This window comes from Mycteria americana, chromosome 1 (genome assembly GCF_035582795.1).
Source record: "Mycteria americana isolate JAX WOST 10 ecotype Jacksonville Zoo and Gardens chromosome 1, USCA_MyAme_1.0, whole genome shotgun sequence".
Taxonomy (NCBI): domain Eukaryota; kingdom Metazoa; phylum Chordata; class Aves; order Ciconiiformes; family Ciconiidae; genus Mycteria; species Mycteria americana.
Genome location: NC_134365.1, coordinates 95,273,381 through 95,292,761, shown reverse-complemented (window position 1 = coordinate 95,292,761; position 19,381 = coordinate 95,273,381). Strand labels below are relative to the sequence as shown.

The window sequence follows — 19,381 nt, the reverse complement described above, 5'->3', positions numbered from 1 at the left end:
CCCTTTAAAAAGATAGAGTGAAACTGGCATTAATGATTGCACCTGTAGGGAAGAGAGGTGAGGGCAAACCAGGAGGCCGAACTGGTAAAAGGCTGCTATGAGCACTGGCCTGTCCTGGAAAGGGGGGTGTTAAGCTTCCTGGGCTAAGAGTGGAGATGAGAGGTAAAGGTGGAAATGGAGTCTCCATGGTGTGAGCAGAGGGTCACAAAGGTCTCTCTAGCCGAGATTCTGAGGTGTTTTGAACATCCTATAAGTGAGGAGCAAGCCTGGGCTGTCTGCTTTCAGTGTTGCCGTAAAATGGAGCAGTTTGCTCAGGGGCTGTGCCCACCACTCCATTCTGTATTCATAAAAGGTCCTGGAAGCATCTTTATCCATGGTGACGGTACTGCTTCCTTCAAGGTGTACCACAAGTCTGGTAAGAGCATAGGTAGCTGTGGATGCCAACGACTGTTCCTGTAACAGGCTGAAATGTGGGGACAAAGTGGGGAAATTTTTTTTTCCCTGCTTTTTTCTTTCCCTCTCCTCTCTCTGTATGTTGTCGTGAAGCTATTCTGCTGCCTATACTTCATTTCAAAGGACTGTAAATGAGTGGTAATACAGATGTATGGCCTACTAATTTTTCTATAGTGCTCTAGCAAGTCACTTGGTTTAAGGACTAGCTGGGATGAAAGTTTGTTACCACTTATGTTATTTGAAATAAATGGTCTGAGGCTTTATTTTATGTCCTGCTCTGTTCATCTTCCAGTGTATGGTTCCTTTGTTACAGTAACTCTCATGACAGATCTATGATTGATGGTTTCCCTTTTTTGTCACTATGTGTAGCCAGCAAGTGGAAAACAAGCTTGCCTTAATGCACCGCTTGGTTGCACTGCTGCAGAGGTCAATGCTAGGCTAACTCTTCAGGGACAACAGCGGGTAGTAAAGAATGAAGACAAAGATCCACTGCCTTCCTTGTGGTTAGATATCTATTAGCAAACAAAAAAAGGTACCTAGCAGCAGTTAGTTTGGGGCTAATGCTCACAAGAAGAGTATCCTGTGTTGCTTTCCAGGAGTCCCTGGATATAGGCCTACTTTCCCCAGGTGGGACTGACCTTAGAGGGGTTTGTTTCCTTATTACCAAGAATTATTCCTGTCTCTCTCTCTTGACAGGGTTTCTAAAAGCTGTTTATCAATGCCAATGCAGTTATCTTTCTCCTCCTCCCCTCTTTTTTTCCCTTTCAGATGTTGGCAGCATTCAGCAGTCAGAGGACAAGGTAAGCCTGTGTCTTCACCTTCAGTATGTGTGCAGATATAATCCTGCTGTACTAGAAGGCCAGCTCAGGAGATGCAGATGTCTTTGGAAACTATCAAGGTGCTTAAATTTGCTGTGCCCTGTGAGAGTGACTCTGTCCCCTGTCATCTAGAAAATGAAACAAAATGCTAGGACTGAACTCAAGTAAGACAATGGGACTGGGAAACAATGAGCACAGATGCTGCCTGCTGTGGAATAACCCAGTCTTTTTGTCTTAATAACAGATAAATTAAGGTGCTGGATAAGGCCATTTAAAAGTCTTAAAACAGCTTATTTAGGGAGTATCTTGGGCTACCCGATGAGCATTTAGCTGCCTTTTGGGCCCTTCTCATCCTAAGACGTGCTCAGCCCTGAGGGGCAGTGGAGGGTATGCACGTGGCTGGGAAGTCAGAGCTGTGAGGTTCTCCACAATGCTTTGTGCTGCACTGCTTCCTTGGTCTCTGTCCGCAGCTGTTGGAGTACTTGGGAGTGGTGATCTACGAAGCCCTGGACTGGGGAATCGACAGCCAAGTGGAGCGAGAACTGAGTGATCCTTTGGAGAAACTGCTGTGCCTCATGTTGAAACTGGATGATGAGGCAATGAAACCAGCAGTCACCCTGCGGGATGTTGTCCAGGTTTCCTTCTTCCCATTTAGTAAATATAGCGGCTTTAGAGGAGTTGATGGAACCATGCTGTTAACCAAGGGGCAAGACCATTTCTAGGAAAAAGCTGGGTAGCTTATTGGAGGACATAGAGGGAGCACGTGGCTTTTCCATCGGAGGGAAAAGGCAAAACTATCTTAGGTGCGTGCAAGTGCCTATGGAAAATAATTAAGAAGGAAGACTGGGCATGGCTTTCACACAGCTGTGCCTACGAAGTCCTTCTGTACGTAGTCTCCAAGTTCAATACCTAGAAGACTATGGATATTGAAAAAAGTCACTTGTCCATAGTATTCAGTTTCTGCAAGAGCTCGGATTTGAAGGTCTCAAACAAATATTTTCCTCTCAACCATAATTTAAAGGTATGAGAAACTTCCCATCCCTCAGTCTGATCAGGGCAGGGGAAAAGAACAGGGCAAGTAACTCCACCTGCTGTGGGGTTTTTGTGCTTTGTCTGCACTGGAGGCTTCCCCTTCCAGCTACTTATTTCAAAGCATACCTTGTGGAGAACAAAATATATAAATTACACAGCTACTTACATTATTGTGTATATAAGATTGGACATCTTGCTTCTTTGTTCCTCTGCATCTGCAACAGGGGGGGGAAAAAAAAGATACAAAGGGGCTGTGAGGAAAATGTTTTTTAGCCATGGATTGAGAAAACTGAATCTTGCTTTATTCCATCCTACCATGTTTTTTCATCTCAAGATCTCTTAAATAGCTGCATTTCTTTCAGGCCTGTGAGGACCACTTGTCCAGGCCTTCTGAGGCTACCAGCCATTATGAAATGACCTGCAGGAGTCTGTTTACTGAATATATGGAACTTCAGAAGCTTGTGACCATTATCCAGACCTCCAAAGAGGTACATTTGGGATCGCCCCTTAGCTGCTATTCCCTCTGCCTTCACACACTCACCTAGTTCTAAAGTAACCTTCCTATTGCACTAGAAATGGAGTACCTAGATGAAGGTCTGTTTTCACAATGTGAAAGGCTACTGTCTCTGCACCATATTAATAATTTATTGTAGCTTTTGAAAGTTTGGGTGTTTGGGGCTTCTAGGCTTTTCAGATTAACATTAGTAATTTATACTGGATAGATAGGAAATCACTGAACAGTGCAAGGTAATGACCTCATGTGCTTGCTTCTCAGAGTCTGAGAAAAATGGATGTGGAAGATTTGGTGGAAAATCCCCTTCAGAAGAAAGAAAAACACTGGGTAAGGGATTTAATTCCTTCATTATGGAGGGGTTGGGGTTTTTTTGTCTACCTTGGCTCTCTGAGGCTTTCCATTGACTCTTCTATGAAAAGTAGAGCTTGAACACAAACAAAACTTCTTAGGTTGTTCAAGAGCTTAAGTAGTTAAAGACTTGTCTGCAAAACAAGCTGGGGAGTGAACTTGAAGTTAAACTATTTTGTGTGTTCACCTCATGTGGACATTTATTCTACACAAAGATTGTCTTTGTGGTTCAACTTAAACCACTTCTAAACATGAAGTTGGAGGCAGTCTTTGGAGTAAGCATCCACAAGTAGTTACTCAGGCTGTTTCTTCCTGCAAATGAGCCCCAAACTCCAGCTCTTGGCAGGAACTAACACTTGCCAAAAGCAATCTGTTCCTTTCTTGTAGCTGGACTGAAAACTCGCAGAAAACTGTTTTGTTGGTGGTAGTACTGGGGTGGACTAGTTCACTCTTATGTAGGGTCTGTGCTGGTTCAGGGCTGGAGGGGACTGAAGGCCAGTAGCTCTGTCCATCTTTGTGGTTGTGCAGCTCCAGCAGCTCAAAGAGGTGAAGGAGGGTGAGGTTGGAAATGTAGCTCCTACCTTCTGCTCGCTGCCTTTCTTGTCTTTCCATTTTGTCCTTCTATAGATCTTGGACTGTGTGTTTGGGGCAGAGAAAGCAACTTATTCTGTTCTTTTCAAGGCCCTACACAGGCAGGGCTCAATCAGAAACAAATAGCTCTTCTGGCTGGAGCTCTGCCCAGCATAAACAAATGCACTGTAGTCTGGAGTCTGTGGAGACAAACGGCAAGCCCCGAGAGACTTGTGGACTCGCTCCCTTTGTCTAAATAGCACTTGCTTTGAAGCATGCTCAAACTATTCGTATGAAAATGTTTGTGAAATGTGTGTTTGGGCATATTCTCAATTTTGTGATCTATTAAAATAAACTGGCAAGCTATCTCAAACCACAAACTCATCAACTGCTATAGCTCTCTTCTGCAGGGAATACATGAATAAATACATGGGCTTTGCCGTGTGGCCTGAAGGCCAGTGTGTTTGGCCTCTGCTCCTTCAGGAGACATGAATTCCAAAAGCAGCATGTCTGTTGCAAATGCTCTGCCTCTAATTTCCAAGTCCCTAAGCACCAGTTGATTGCATTGCTCTGACAAACTCTTGAGTTTAAAATAACCAGGATGCCAGCTTCACTGGGATCCCACAGATTAGAGCTGATGCCTTGAGTGGTGCCAAGCAGCTAATGCTCTCTATGGACCACACTTTTTCATGTTAACTGCTATGAAACAGGCCTTCTGAAACATAGACCACAGCCTGACAGTGTGCAGGGTTGTACAGTTTCAGCAGAGCTTATCTGTACATGTCACAAGACAATCTTCACCTTGAAATCTAAGCGGTGAGACCACTTAGGAACACAGCTGTCTTACCACTCATCTGTTGAACTGAATGCAATGGGGTGTTGTAGCATTTTGTGTTGTATTGCATAGGTGTGGGAAGTTTATGTGGCGTTTGACAATACATGGGATGGCCCAAATAGAATAATTGCAGTGATCCAGTCAGTAGGGAAAGAAAAGTATGCGTGATAATGATGTTACCTACATCTGAAAAATGTTTTGGGTATACAAGTTGCTCTGAAATGGCCAGCTGAAGGCAATTCTTGTCCTGAAACTAATGTGTCAATATTACAGTACAGAAGTCTCTCTTCAGGTCATATCTTTCAGTCAAGTTCTGTCACCATGTGAAATACAACTCTAGAAAGTGCAAATGGCTCAGGATAAGCTATTTCAAAGGTCTCTAATACTGATCAGTTTGCCCAGAGACTTTTGTGTGTTCTCCTAAACAATAATAAGTATAGCCTAGGAGATATGGCTAGTATATGGTCACTCTTTGACAGTTCTAGTTCTCTGGAGTTGAGGTATAACTGTACCAAAGCCAGGCTAAAACAATCCAACAAAAAATCTGTCTTCTTGAAGGCAGCCATCAGTCAGAGCTTGCATAAGACTCTTCTGATATTATACCAAGATATCTGAAGGGATAAGTTGAGAGAAGATGCTTCATACTGCAAGTGGAAAAGGGAGAGGAGTCTAAGTCAGAAACTTTGTTCTGAGGCAGTTTTCTAAAATGTTTTGCTTCCCTTTCACTGTTTATAATACAATCCCTTGTTCTTACTCAATTTGCCGTTGGGATCCAGATAAGCTGTTGACTTAGCACTTCCATTACAATGTTGTCTAAACGTGCTATTGAGTTGATTATTTTTTTTTCTGTCTTTAACTTTTGTTGGGTTATACTGCATGCCTGAGCATCCTCAGATCTTAATACAGGAACAGGATGAGCAGATGTCAGAGTTATCAGCTCCAGGCTGAAACTGCTAACATATGCTGCTGTGAAGGTGAAAGTATGAGATCCCTTTCCCCTTGACTTCCTCTTTTGTCTGTGGGGCCTTCAACCCTTCGTTTCTGAAAGTTCAGAGGATTTTAATGGTAAGATTTGGGATTTTATTCCCAGTGTTTCCTAGGATCCAATAATATGAAAAACTCTGGCACCTGGAACACTTGCAGAAAGTAGGTATTCAGGAAAATGGGTCTAGCTACCTGGCAGCAGAAGCCGTGTTTTGCTGAAGTATGTTCATAAATTTAATGACAAAATTTGGGAATGAGCCTGGTGAGCCAGCTCCCAGATCCCTCATTGTAAATTAACTTCTGCAAAGAGAAGCAATTCTCTGCTCTGGTATTGTGCCCTGATCTGGTAGTGAGTTGAAAGGGGTGTTAAGGACACGCTTCTGTGTTTCTGAATGACTTCAGTTGCTAAGTGTGCCCTATTACATGGAGGGAGGGGATGCTGCTCTGTGCGTTCTAGCGAGCTGTTGACTTGGCCCTCACTGGTTTCTCCGAGGCATCCCTGTGGCCCAACGTCATCCATGAACTGCAGAATGGAGTGAGGCTGCGCAAGGCCACTGAGCGACCACAGCGTCATGCACCTCCAAAAGAATGTGTCCATTCTCCCTATGAATTACTTTTGGATGATATTCAGCAAAAGAGGTACACCCTTCGGAAGGTGAGTGACTAGAGTCAACGGACAACTCTGAAACCACGTGCTCTACATCATTTCTAACCAGTATTTGTTGAGACCTCTTCTCCAAAAGCCTGTCTCTCTCAAAGGTACTTCCATGTCCAGAAGTGTCTGAGTCTCCCACTCAGCTGCAGCTCGACATTAGATCACCCTGTTTGTCCACCAAAGTGCTTCATTTCCAGTAACTTTTTAAGTCAGGAGTAGCCACGCTTTCATGAAGCTGGATGGTAAACATTTTCTCCCTCCAGGGGTCAGCCACTCCCTTCCCTGGAGCAATTATGCTGCCTTGCACACAACAGTTTCATGAAATAAACCTTTGCCTGCTTATGCTTTCCACCTTGGACACTTGTGCCCTCCCGGGCTCCTCGAGCTGAGCTGGGCCTGGCATCTCTTACTAGTTTCCTTGCCTCCCGGATGTTGTGGGATGTATGCAAGTACAAAAGCAGTTTTGAGCAAGTCCTTTGCTCGGCCTCAGGCAGATGCCTCTAGGCAGTGTACATGAGCTACTGCAGGAGTTTAGTCCAGGTAAAAAAAGCTGAGCCCCTTCCAGGGGCAGCTGCTGTGCTGACTCAAGCCATAGGGGCTTCCAACAATGTGGATGGTTGGTGAAGATGACCAGACACAGAATGTCTGGGGTGTCTCTAAAGGCTTGTGATGCTGTTTGCTTGCTGCAGCTTGAGCTGGGAATGATGAGCAGATCTAAAACATTGGCATAAGGCTTTGTGGCATTGGTGTGCTTTGCAAACAGACGTCTTGGCAGAAGATGAGACAGAATTCTACTTGTAATAAAGAGTGATATTTTAAAAAGTGAAAACTTTGCATACCACACTAGACATCAGCTTTTTTTCTCCTTGTTGGTGCTGCTAGAGTTCAGGGGGTTTAAAAACCTCAGCTAAACCACGCACCTCTATAAAACCCCAGCTCTTGCTTGTCTTAACTGCGGCTCCAGCCTTCAGATAAGGCTATGACATTTCTCTGGAGATGATATCTTGATTGATATATAAATGAATAGTAGTGGAAAGGAGACAATACATCATAACTACTTGTGTTCCTTGCAATGTACTGTGTATCAATGCACTGTGCAGTACAGAACCGTAACTCAAGGTGGCAGGATGAACTGGGTCTTGATTTTCTTTTTTTTTTTAATTTTTTTTTCTGTGGTCGATGAGAAGCACAAACATGTTTGAAGAGTAGTAGTCAGAAATGCTAGAAGAAAACACGGAGTGCTACTGCTCAGGTCTTTGTGAAGGCTCTTAAACGAGGATTTCCCCATCTGCAAAGCTATTTTAAAGCTTCTCTAGCAAACAGTGGTCTAATTTGCAAATGAATGAATGCACAGCTAGTGTGGGAAGCTGTAGTGTTGTTCTACCTGCACTCCCACGTGTTCTGAAGTTGTACACACAGGGGAAGTAAATGGCATAGCCTCAAAGTAAGAATAAGTGAACCAGGCAGCTAAAGACATGCATGTGCAACTTGACTTTTTTGTCAGTTCTCCCCTATGCAGGAAGCACAGGGCTTGATGAGGGAGACAGTCTGCCTCACATGAATACCTGCCCTGCAATTCTGTCTTGCTATTGTTCCTAGTTTATGAAGGGCTGTAAGCCAGTCTCTGGGACCCTAGCTTATGCATACAGCTGCCTGCTGCTACAGTTCTTGTTAGAGTTTTGTTAACGCATTCAATTACTCTCCTCCCTGGAGCTGAGTTCTCACTGATGAATGTGATGTGACCATGGTGCTTGTCAGGGTCACTCCTGACATTAAAATCTGAGTACAACGTTTTTCAGTGGCTTCTCAGAGCAGTTCATGAGCTGCTGGGGCTAGAAGGCTGTATGCTTCTTGTGCAAGCCTCAAAGGGCTGTGCAACACTTCTGACTGCCTCTAGTTTGCCACAGGCAAATCTGTCTCTACCAAAAACCCACATAAGTAAACCTCATCGTTCTACACTTCCCAACTCAGTTTTGTTATGCCTTCCCTGCCTCCCCCATTCCCAAATCCTGACTTTAGTCATTCACTGTGCCACTGAATGGGAGGGTGTACCAGGAGTAGAGAAAGAACCATTGCTTAAGCATTATTTCTGCTCTTTCAGGTGATCGTCGAGCAAAAACACAGGACCCCCAAAGTTGATTCAGCTGTTCCCAAGCCTCATCTAAAGCCTGTAGGTGACGTGGTGCTGCATCTAATGATAGCAAAACAAGATGATTCTGGAGTTGACAGGACAGTTTCTAGGAAAATAGAGCTAATGTCTTAGCTACTGGTTTGGATTTGGGAGGGGGATATATTAAACATACTTAACTTTTGGGGCAGACTCTCCTGCCAAAACATGGGGTTAGGAAAATGGGAGGTGACATCTTCATAGGAGAAAGATGATCAGTCTCCCTACTTCCTCTGCTGCTTCTTCCATTTGGAACATTTTGTGGTCCTGAAAGTACTCCTGGAGTTCTCAGTTTCAAATTTGAGAGTTGCTAAAGTATTCTACTATGCATTATCTAAAGGTTCTTTCATGTATCTCTTGTGCAGGGCCCAGTGCCTTCTTGAGTGAGTGGCACTTGTAAAACAGTGCCATTGCCGAAGGAGTAGTTCTGTCACCGCTGGTCTCCTTGCTCTATCAACTGGCTCTTTCTGGTGCTGTGCTTTGCCTGTAGGTGCTGGAGAGGAAGCTGAAAGAGCGTGTGCCATGGGAGTCCAGCTGGCATGAACAGCTCATGGCAGAAATAAAACAACCACAGAAGCTTCGGTCATCAGCAGCAAGGAAAAATGGGAGCAGGCCCAAAGGTACCTGCTACAAAGTGACCTATCAAGCATGCAAGTGAAGTCAGTGTTGACTAAAAATAATGGATGGCCTTTGAAATGAAAGCCCACTTATCTTTTCCATAGCATGTGTAATGCAGGGGAGGTGGGAATGCAAATTTTGTGTGATAGAGGTGGTATGGCACAAGAATAGTTCTTTCTAGAAAATCTGTTTGTGGCTTATTATGACTCAAAAGATGTTTCAACTTACCTTTTTTTTAATGGATGTTCAAATCTGTCTGTCCACTAAGTGAGAGAACAGGATTTTGACCATCACCTAAAACTAAAAGATTATGTAACTACCAGGACAAGGTTTAGCCAAATCTCAAATTCTGATGTGTGGGTATCAAATTTGTCATTTTTGTCATGGCACGATATCTCATGTTGTCTCTGTGTACGGGGTTTATTGTTCCCCCTCTCCCCTGCAGAAATGCTTCTGACACCAAATATTGCCTTGAAACCTCCAAGCGATAGTTTCTTAACTCTCCAAGATGCCAGTACCAAGTTTAAAATTGTCAATACTGCAACACAGCAGCTGGGACCAGGAGTTCAGGTAAGGCTTTAAGTGAAAGGACTCTGGAGAGGCACAAGTATTTCAGGCATTAGATCTGCACACACACTTAGCCAGGCACGTCAGGTTCAAATCCTAGTGTGGGCAATCTTGTCTCTCAAAAGTGAACAAATGTGGTGGTATTAGGTTGATTGAAGTCCTTTCCTCTACAGAAACTTATACCATATTTAAACACTTCTTTTTGTGGCATGACTGCAGCCTATAGAACCAAGGTCTGCTCTGGTCTCTTAAAACTAGATCCTGCAGAAGTTTTAATATGCATAGGAGTTTGGCCAATGTGGGCCAGAACTATTCCCACTTTTACCTCACAGCGAGGTATTTGATGCTAGATGTATTGATATATTTGCATTTCGCGTGGTATGTGAGCTTGTGGAAGGAGAACTTCATGTTTTATTTTCAGGAAGCAACTTCACTAGTGAATTCCCACTCTTCTGCCTGTAGAGCAATTTTGGGAGCACCATTCTTCAATAAACCATGATACTTAGTCTTCGGATTCTTTAACTCCTGGCTTGATCATGAAAAGCTTGATTGCTTGGTTCTGGGATTCAGTCTGAGCATATTCAGAAATTTTGTGGAACAGAACTTAAGCCCTAACACATCATGTCTAGCACAGATGCGCTGGCATACAAACAGGAATCTGTTTTCTGTAAACATTTCTGTCTGAAATGCAGTTGCTTAACTGAGGAAAAAGGATATGAATTAATAAAAGCAGAAAATCTTAGCTATATTTGCACAAGTCTGTGCTATTTGTAGGAATGTTCAGCATTTGAGAACCCTGAGGTTGATGTATTACTGTTAAACTAGAAGAACCTTCATATGGGGACTAATATAATCAAATTTGTTTTCTGCTTTTCTAGAGAAGCTAGAAACAATGCTGTTGTGATACAGCATTGGGTTTGAGTTGGGTTAGTGGGGCACAGTCTCTTGAACTGTTCTCCAGTGTTGCTACATGTGAGCTGGAGCCAAGAAAATGGTTCCAGTGTACTCTGAGACTTGTATAGGGAGGATTTTGTGAAGGTGGTTCCTGAACAGATGAAACTTTGGGACTAGTATCTGCACTGAACTTGTGTGAGAAAGAGAACAGATGAATTTGAAATTTCTCTAGCTTGGCTGGAGCTTCCTGGTTGCAGAGGGAATTAACTTGCTATTATGTCTTGGAATATAAAGTTGCTAAATGTACCACATTGATTTCTGTCTCTGCTCCGCTTTTGGATGCACCTTGAACATTTCTGGTCAGTCCTGGGTATCCTGGGTTTTGTTCAGCCGCAGCGCTTCTGAGGAAGTGGGCTTGGTGTCGCTTGTATGCAGCTTAAGAACATGCTGTCCTCTGGTCTACAGGAAACCACTCCCAAGCTGCCTTCCAGCACCTGGCTTGCCTCAACCAGGTCATCAGTAGTATCCTGCAACAGCACAGGTCAGTCTACTTCTAGCTGCACATCTAAACCAGGTGACAAAGTACAGTCAGTGGCCTGCTGGGTTCCCAAGGCCTTAGGATGGGCTCACTGTAGGCTTTCTTTCTGATCACCTGAAGACACTTTGCAGGAGAAGCTCCAACACTAAGTAATGAGGCTGGGGAGGTGCCCTTAGAAAACCATTCCTCTGCAGTTGACTGAAGCTTGTGTAGTTCCTGCAGCTTCAAAACAATGATAGCATGTCCCCAAAGGCCTAACTGGAATTCACAGTAAAAGCCAAATGAGTATTTTGAATATTCAAATAGGAGGTGCACCACTTGATTTTATCAAACTAAATTATGCTAATGAAGCCTCATCACTGCCTACTGACAAGCATAATTACTGTAACCTCTGCTTTTTGTGATCTGAGCTGATGGGGGTTGAGGGGGAGAGATGTAAGCCTTGCTACCTTCAGAAGGCAGTGTAGTGCTCTTGAGCATTCAGCTTTTGGGGAGAATACTTAGAAGCTGCCAGTTGGTTTTCTGCACCCTAAAACTCTCTGTTCCTATCCAGGTCTTGCTGCAGACTGGACGTATCCTCCCATGAGTGCACCCACACTAGGAGACATTAAACCTAATGGTTTCCTGAATGCTGTCCAACAGCAGCTTCCTCCTTACAGAGGAAGGTCCAGATCTTTAGAGAGAGGCCTTGAAAGCAAGGAACTTGTAAGTCCGGCATGTCAGCTAGCAAGCCTGGTCTCATACATCTGGTAATGATCAGAGCTTGCACCTTGATCCTCATGCAAGCATATTCTGTAGTTTTTATCTTAGGCCATATTGTATACTGATCATAAGTTGGGATATTATTCTCTCCTTGGAGACAGCTTAAGAGAAGACTGGATGCTGTAGTGTCCTTGTGGAGGCTTCTCAGTTTGGATGATATGAAATAAAGTTGTTCCTCATACAAGAAGAGAAAAATACCGCTGCATTACTCAAAAGTGTCGGTCAAGGCTTCCTCAAGCAGACTGTAGTTGGCAGTGGGACTGTCCTGCTTTCTCCATCTCCCCTCATTCTTTCTAGATTCTGATATGTTCACAAACATCCTTGAAGCTGCAGTAAAGGGAACAAGTGGTTGACAAAATGTAGATAGCACAGTATCAGTGACTTTTAAATGTATGCGATACTGAAGTCATCAGGCTCTGAATGACTGTTGTGGGAGAAATGCTGGGGTTTGTGCGCTTCTGTGCAACCTTCTGAATCATGGTGTCACCCTGTTCTGCCCTGACAAGGTGTGCTGTACCCTTGTCTCCTTTCCTTCTGCATCCCTCCTGCCCCACCCCTGGCAAGTCTCTAAACTGATTGTAACTCTGTGTGACCTCTTTGTTCAGCAGTGTGGTGGGGAATGCAGGTGGGTTGGGCTCCCCACCTGGGGATAAAAGCACTGTTGTCTCTCCTGGTTGACCACCAGACCATAGCTGCCATTTGTGTGGGACCAGTGGGTCTTGGGAAAGAGAAGGCAAGAGAGTGTTGTGTTGTGGAAAGGAATCCTGTACCTAGGAGGGGCCAGAGGTGCTGTGGTCTGTAACAAAGGGTAGAATTCCCCAGAGACTGGCTCTGGAGATGGTATCAACTACTGTGGTGACTGAGGGACCTGCTTCCCTAATGAGGTGCCAGGAAGCTGCTTGAAAACTATAGCAACCGCTAAAACCTCTGTAGTAGTTTCTCTGCTAGTATCCTTAAAGAGTCAATTGATATTCCCTGTCACTGGCAAAACTGAGTTTTGGGGACAAATGCTCCTGAGCCTTTTGGGACCCAGTTTTGAGGATGACCTTCCCAAATACCTGCTTCCTTCAGCTTCCTCTGATGTTTAACTTCTGTCTTTCAATAGGACTGTCCCTTTCCTACCAACTGGGCATCATCAACCATTGCTGAGCTGATTGGAACCAGATATGCAATGATGGTGCAGGAAGGGCAAGACTTCTTCCAAGGAGGTAGTGATGGTGTCTTTCCAAGAGCAAAGGTATATTTCCTCTCCTTCTCTTTGTGCTGTCTTTGCCTTTTCAAAAGCTGGCTGGCTTCATGGCCCTCAGTGCTGACCTGCTGAGGTGCTCTCTGCCTCAACTTATCCTGTTCAACAGCTGATCCGAGTTTGGCCCTGGGCTGTAAAAATCTTTTAATACTTGTGTGGTGATGGCTTCTAATCAAGCTTAATCTGTGTAAGTTGTGTAAAAAGTAACCCAGCCTTTGCTTGGTACTTCTTGTCTGTTATTTCCGTGCTAGGAGAGCTGACTGCTGTGACTGTTGGCCAGCTCTGAAATCACAAAGTAATTAACTGTGATTTGGTACTGCTAAACAGTGAAACAAAGGCTCTTAACTCAGGCTCCCACACCTGAGTTGTGCTGACTCAAACCACCTTGCTGACTGGATGCAAAGGTCAGGGAGATGAGGGGGACAGGGAATGACCTGCAGCACAGCACTGTTGGCTGTCCGCTCTGCTTAACTGCTAGCTTATTCACCAAGTCTCCTTTAGAGGGGGTGTTGCAACCAGCCTCTCTAGAGCAGATGTCATGAGTACAAGCCCTTTGCAACACAGATGTGAGGAAGTCTGTGCTACTTGGCTTAGGGGTCAGCTTCTTGCCCTCACTTATTTAGCAGTATAGACAGAGCCAAGGGGTTCTACTAGCAGAACTATGCTACTTCCACAATTTGTCTGATGCTCCTGAGACTGAATCCTTGTTTTCTTCTTACCTTACTTACCAACCCTGCTTTAACTTGCCTGCTCTCTGCATATTCTAAAATGGCTCTGTTACCCCTTTGTGTTCTTGCTGCTAAAGGTTTTTTTAGCTTTCTCAAGCTCTACTTCTCAAGATAATATCACTTCTGACTGCCAGCTGTGTATGAATGTGTTCTTTTTTTACAAAGTTCAAGCGACTCATCAGCTTCCTTATGAGTCATTTTTTGCTTCAGGATTGGATTCAGATTTGCCCTGACTTAATCTCTTCGGGATTGCTGCAGTCTACCTCAAAGAATGTCTCTCTTCTTCCCTCTCTCTTAACTAGCTACTGTTACACTCTTGCACAATACAGCTATTGTTTGCTCAAGAGCCTTTTTTTACTCCTGTTGTCTGGCAGCTGCCCCAAACCTCTGCATCATAAAAACACTGGCCTACAAGTAAGACTTTTTTTTTTTGCCTTTTTAGCTTTTAATTCCTGTGTCTTTGCTATCCTTTATTGGACCTCTATTATTGTATGTGGATCTAAAGCCTTTATAAGGTTGGTTTGTGTGCTTGCTCTTTGGCAGGCAGTGGATACTGTTGGTACAAAGATATTTCCCATTTGCATTCACAAGCAACTTTCCTTTCCACAGATCTGTTTCAGCTGCCATAAGCAGATGTTTCTTAAGTGGCCTTACAGCTGTTACCTCTGCAGCAGGTGAGCTGCTACAAAAGGACTGAATGAGGAGGGAGAAAAGAGTGAAAGAACAGTGCTGAAAATACTCGGTATTCAAACAGTTGCAGTACTGGATAGGAACAGGTTGCTGAGCCCTTCAGTTTTGCCTTACTGCACAAACCATGCTGAAGTGTCTACAGCTGCAGAGGATGTGGAAAAACTTGCCTCTGAAGTGGTATCTCAATTTTAACTCTTAGTATTAAGCTAGCGATAACCAAATTGACTGTGCAAGTATTAGATTCTATTTCTCTCAGAGATCACTCTACATTTTGCTCTAAAGGTTGGATTTAACTTCAGTCAAGGGCTTGAGCAGGTTCTGGGAGGGGCTCTTCACCAGAATCTTCTGTTGAGGACTGAAAAAGTGAACTCCAGACCCTGTGACTGGGAAGGGAGTTGGACCTACTTGTATCTACTTATTTGTCAGAGGTTTTCTGTTCATGGGAGAGGAAAAGAGGAACTTCAGGCTCATTAAGGCTCACTTAAATCTATTTGAAGCAGTGGTGAAGCACTGAATTGATTACAAGCAACAAGTAAACAACCACTGGGAATTGAGTAACTGTCTGGTGGTAGAGCTGGGTGAAAAGTAATGGGCATTTGCAGATAAAGCTTTCAAGCTATGGATGCTGACACATTCCAGATGATTTAAACTAGGATAAATAGGAGGGCTGGCAAACTGAATAGGGGAGTTCTAAGCTTGCTCACTTTGCCATCAAGTGATTGTGCCACAATCACAAATTAAGACTGACTTGGGAAAGTCACCCTTAGCTGCAATATTGGTATCTGCTGAGCTTTTTACTCAGTGATAATGCTGGGAACTTTTTTCTCTTAGTGTTGTCTGCTGTGACTGCTGCATCAAGGTAAGTCTAGTCTTTACCAACAGCATATGGGTTTTTTACACTTTGTGTTTTCCCTGCACCTCATCTAGTCATAGGAAGCTTTCCTTCATCCCACTGATACCTCAAATCTACCCTCTAGCTTAAATCTACCCTCTAGCTTATTTCTAAGAAAATAGAGGAAGGAATATTACAAGGTGCAAAAGTAGCCAGGGTGCCACAGACATGTCTTGTCATACTCAGCTGAAACAACTCTGGTTCCTCTTTCTTTCATCCTGTGTAAAGTGGTTGGGATTACTCTGTGCTCTATTTATACAAGGGTCAGGAAGTTCACTGCATTAATGTCTATCTTCTAAGTGCACCAATAAATCAATTGCATGCCATGCAAATTTTCCTGCAAAGAAGGAGGACGTGTTTCCCAGAGAATTCAGGTGACTTGTGTTGTGATTCTAGATGTCCATGCCCTTCAGAACGTGTGTACATCTCCCACTTCACTTCCTAAAACTTTTGCGACTCTCCAGAGAGGAGGACCCAGCTACTCAGGAGCAGAAGAGCTCAGAGTTGCTGCATGTAATAGAGCACTGGGAGTGTTTTGGGTAAGCTGGGACAGGGATGTTCTGTTTTTACCTTGAAAGATGTTACCCATTACTTGTAGAGGCAAGTCTACAAACGTGCAGACAGCAGTATGTAGTATTATGCTGGTCAGCTGAATTTTATGCTGAATGACTGGTTCAGTCACTGGTCTAACTAGTCTACAGTTCTCTGCAAGTATTGTGGATTTTAGATGACCAAAAGGGAGGACGTGTAGGTGCTCCGAAATCCATTTTGCTTTTTAGCTATCAGGTTTCTGACATGGATTCACAAGTGTCCATATTAGCCCAGACATAGAAGGTTCCTTGCAACAGCTTCATTTGTATGAGAATTTCCAGACCCCATTATATTCTATCCCCCACAGCTGCAGGTCTGTCACTACAACCCAAGAGTAGCCCTTTATACCTAGAAATAAAATATGCTAATGGTCTCAGGTATAACTGACTGAAGAGTAATGCCACAAATGGTTTCTCAGTCCCTCCATGCACATACAGACACCCTTTCAAAAAGAGCTTTTGACAGTTCTGGGTGGAAAAGACAGACCTTGTGAGTATAAATGCAATATCTAGGACTGGAAACATACATTATCTGTTCTCTTCTTTCCAAGTCAGTTATATATTCTACTGGGGGAACAGGTATCTTTTCTCTTTGAAACCATTCTTTAATGTAGCCAAAACAGTCGTAGCCATTTCTGGTTCAAAGGCTTGTACTTCAGTTGCCAAAAATCAGGGGTAATGTTCACTACTGAAGTTAACTGTGTGGGGCAGTGGTTTGGTCTGTCTTATAATGCAGGTGCTGCAGAAGAAGTCTGAGTGACTGCATTACTACCATACTTCAGGATGGCAAAAACAAAAAAAAAATCCTACAGTATAAGGATGCGGCCATAACCTTAGATCAGCCACAGATATCCATTAGCCCTTTGGCTGACATACTGTCAATAGAGAGAAGGTGTCAGTAAATGAAGCTGTTCTGGTGCTTAGTAGCCTTCCTAAGTGGAGCTGACTGCTCTGTTGAACTCATGCATTTAGCTAAATCACTTACCAGTGTTGGATCATCCGTGGGGGAAGGGTGGAAGAGCACTGTGTCCTGTAACAGAAACCTGGGTCAGCTTTCCTGCTTTTCTTTTTCCCTCTCCGACTCCAGCGTACCTGTTATTTTGGAACCCCATTGCCTACCACAGCCTCTGTGCTGTTACACAGGGACCATGGCAGACTGGCTGACTGCAGACATCTGCATGCGATGTGAGCAGTATCTGTTGAACATGGCTTCCAGTCAACAGCAGAGCATCCCTTTCAGGAGAATTTCCTGGCCTTGAACCAAACCAGAATGACTCTACTGTACATTTCTCCTGTCACTTGTTCTGTACCTGAAGTAAATGAAACAGCTTTATGCACCTATTGACATAAAGGCCTGAATAAAAGACCTCCCTGCTGGTTAGTCTAAGCAGGAAGCACAGTTAGTATTTATGTATTGTGAAGTATTATAAAGCTTTGTGGGTTTTAGAACTGTTTTAATTCTTTTTATGTGTCTTTGGGGAAAATAAATGGTGAAGCACTATCATGCCTCTAGCATTTCCTCCTTTGCACCTGCAGTTGTCATTGTTCTGTGGCACTGTTTGCACTCGTGGCTGAGCAGACTTCACCCTATGCAATGAGTACAGGGAAACTTTTAACCTAAAACCTCTGTTCCTGAGAGGCTTGGAAAGTGGAGCTCTCAGGTGATCACATCACCATGCATTTTGCAAACACTTACTCCTTCCTTATAACTCACTAAAAAGCACTTAAAACTCACAGCTTTGATGCATGTAACACTGTAGCAACGGCTGTCAGGCAGCCTGCTCAGTCTGCTTGCTTAGGAAGCTAGCTCTTGACTTGGTTTTTGTGCGCTGTCCGTGCTTTGCCACCAGAGCTCTCTGGTGCATGTCACTGAAGTACCTAGTATATCTCAATGCCATCATCACCTGAGGGGCAGATGGTTGTTCTCGAGAGATTCTTGCTCTTTATTGGCCTTAAGCTTTGCCCTAAGCTAAACTGGACTATTACAACATGTGCCATTCTAGAAAAATAAAGAACGTTTTGGTAAATTCTTTGTGTGGTTAAAAACAAAAATGGGATATCTGATAGTATGTCTGTTTCTCCCCAGGAATTGCCTGTATGGAAGGGGTGTAGGTGCTCTGCTAGAGTTCTCCCTGGTGTGTTTTGTAGGGCCTGGATAGCCAAGTGTTGAAGGATACAATGAATGGACTTGTAATTGGAATGAGTTATGCTGAAGAAAATAATGGCTGGGAAGGGCCAGTTCTTCTAGGTAGAGGAGAAGGGAAGAAAGACATGTTTAAGCTGAACCCAAGGTCTGCATCCAAACTGCCAGAAGGGTCAATACCTCCAGCTGATTTGTGCTGGCCTAACTCTGCTTCCTCTAAACTGCCTGTCTGCAAGCTGATGCCTACTTGCAGGTTTGGGCAAGCTCTGCAAGTAAATGAATGTGGGGAAGCTGGAGCTTGTGCTTCCTTTTGGAGCAAGTTCAAGTGTTCCTCTTCCTTCAGTCAATTAGGAGGGGTGCAGCCTGCCTGCCCAGGTCCTCTCCTGCATGTGCTAATTGCCGGTGCTGCTGGGAGGCACATCCATATCGGGCAGGTGGGCTCCTTGCAGGCTGCAGGGAATGGCAGCCAAATCACAGCTGCGCTTGCTGGCAAGATGGGTGCAGTGTGGGGCCGGGGGCATGAGGTGCTCTTGGACGCTTGCTGAGTGAGGTAGTTTAGCTAGAGCTAGAAATGAGCTGAGATCAGCCCGTTTTGATTAATGTGCAAGCCCAAAATGCTTCTCAGAGCCCGGGTGCAGCAGTGTGGAGAGAAGGTATCTGTATGGCACTGAGCTAGACTTCAGTTTACCTAGAGAGCAAAGGCGGTTCTAGGTTCTGTCTCTTGCACATCTGCTGTGGTGCCACATAGGTTCTTTTTACTGGCTTCCCTTTTTCCTACCTTGTGACCATGAGTGGGGTGAGGAAATCCCCTCACTGCAGAACAAACAGGCAACGGGGTGGTGGTATGGGGGGGTGGATGCTAAAGGGCAGCCTGACCTTCCCTGACTATCCCTGATCTAGCAAGCTGTCAGGAAGTCCCATGTTCCCATCACTCCTCTCTACTATACTGGTTGCATCGGCCCCTGAGTGGGCTAGTAAAACCTCTGTCCCCTGTACAGGAGTAGTATCTAGTCCTTCTTCAAATCTGGTGTGCAGCCATTGCTCCTGACCGTGGCAAGTCATGACAGCTTGTGGGGGCAGGCTTACTAGAAACGTGCATCTGTTTAAACACAGCCAAAAGAGCCTGGTCATCTCCTTTCCCTGGCCAAGGAGAGCCCTTTGGAGGGAGCGGAGACTAGGCCTTATTTGGGAGCCATGGAGTGCAGGGTGGAACAGGCACAGGCAACCTGAAGCTAGGGTGCAGACTGGGAGACTCCTGTGTGGAACAGATCTGGGACCAAGCCTTAAAGGCACCAAGAGCAGCACTTTCCAGGGATGTGGAGGTGACTGTGCAAAAC

The 19,381-nt window shown here is 44.4% G+C and overlaps 1 protein-coding gene across 1 annotated transcript; it reads left to right on the top strand.

The window, feature by feature from the left end:
* The first annotated feature begins 297 nt into the window (after nt 1-297).
* On the top strand, nt 298-17,888 carry LOC142405595 (protein spire homolog 1-like). Its single transcript, XM_075493284.1, has 18 exons — nt 298-415; nt 746-765; nt 823-956; nt 1,184-1,253; nt 1,742-1,906; nt 2,666-2,791; nt 3,079-3,144; nt 6,048-6,209; nt 8,311-8,379; nt 8,867-8,996; nt 9,440-9,564; nt 10,921-10,996; nt 11,547-11,698; nt 12,861-12,992; nt 14,339-14,403; nt 15,251-15,278; nt 15,708-15,850; nt 16,989-17,888. Exons 1-18 carry the CDS (start codon nt 298-300, stop codon nt 17,158-17,160), a joined length of 1,953 nt encoding a protein of 650 aa, XP_075349399.1. The 3' UTR covers nt 17,161-17,888.
* Nucleotides 17,889-19,381: the final 1,493 nt, after the last annotated feature.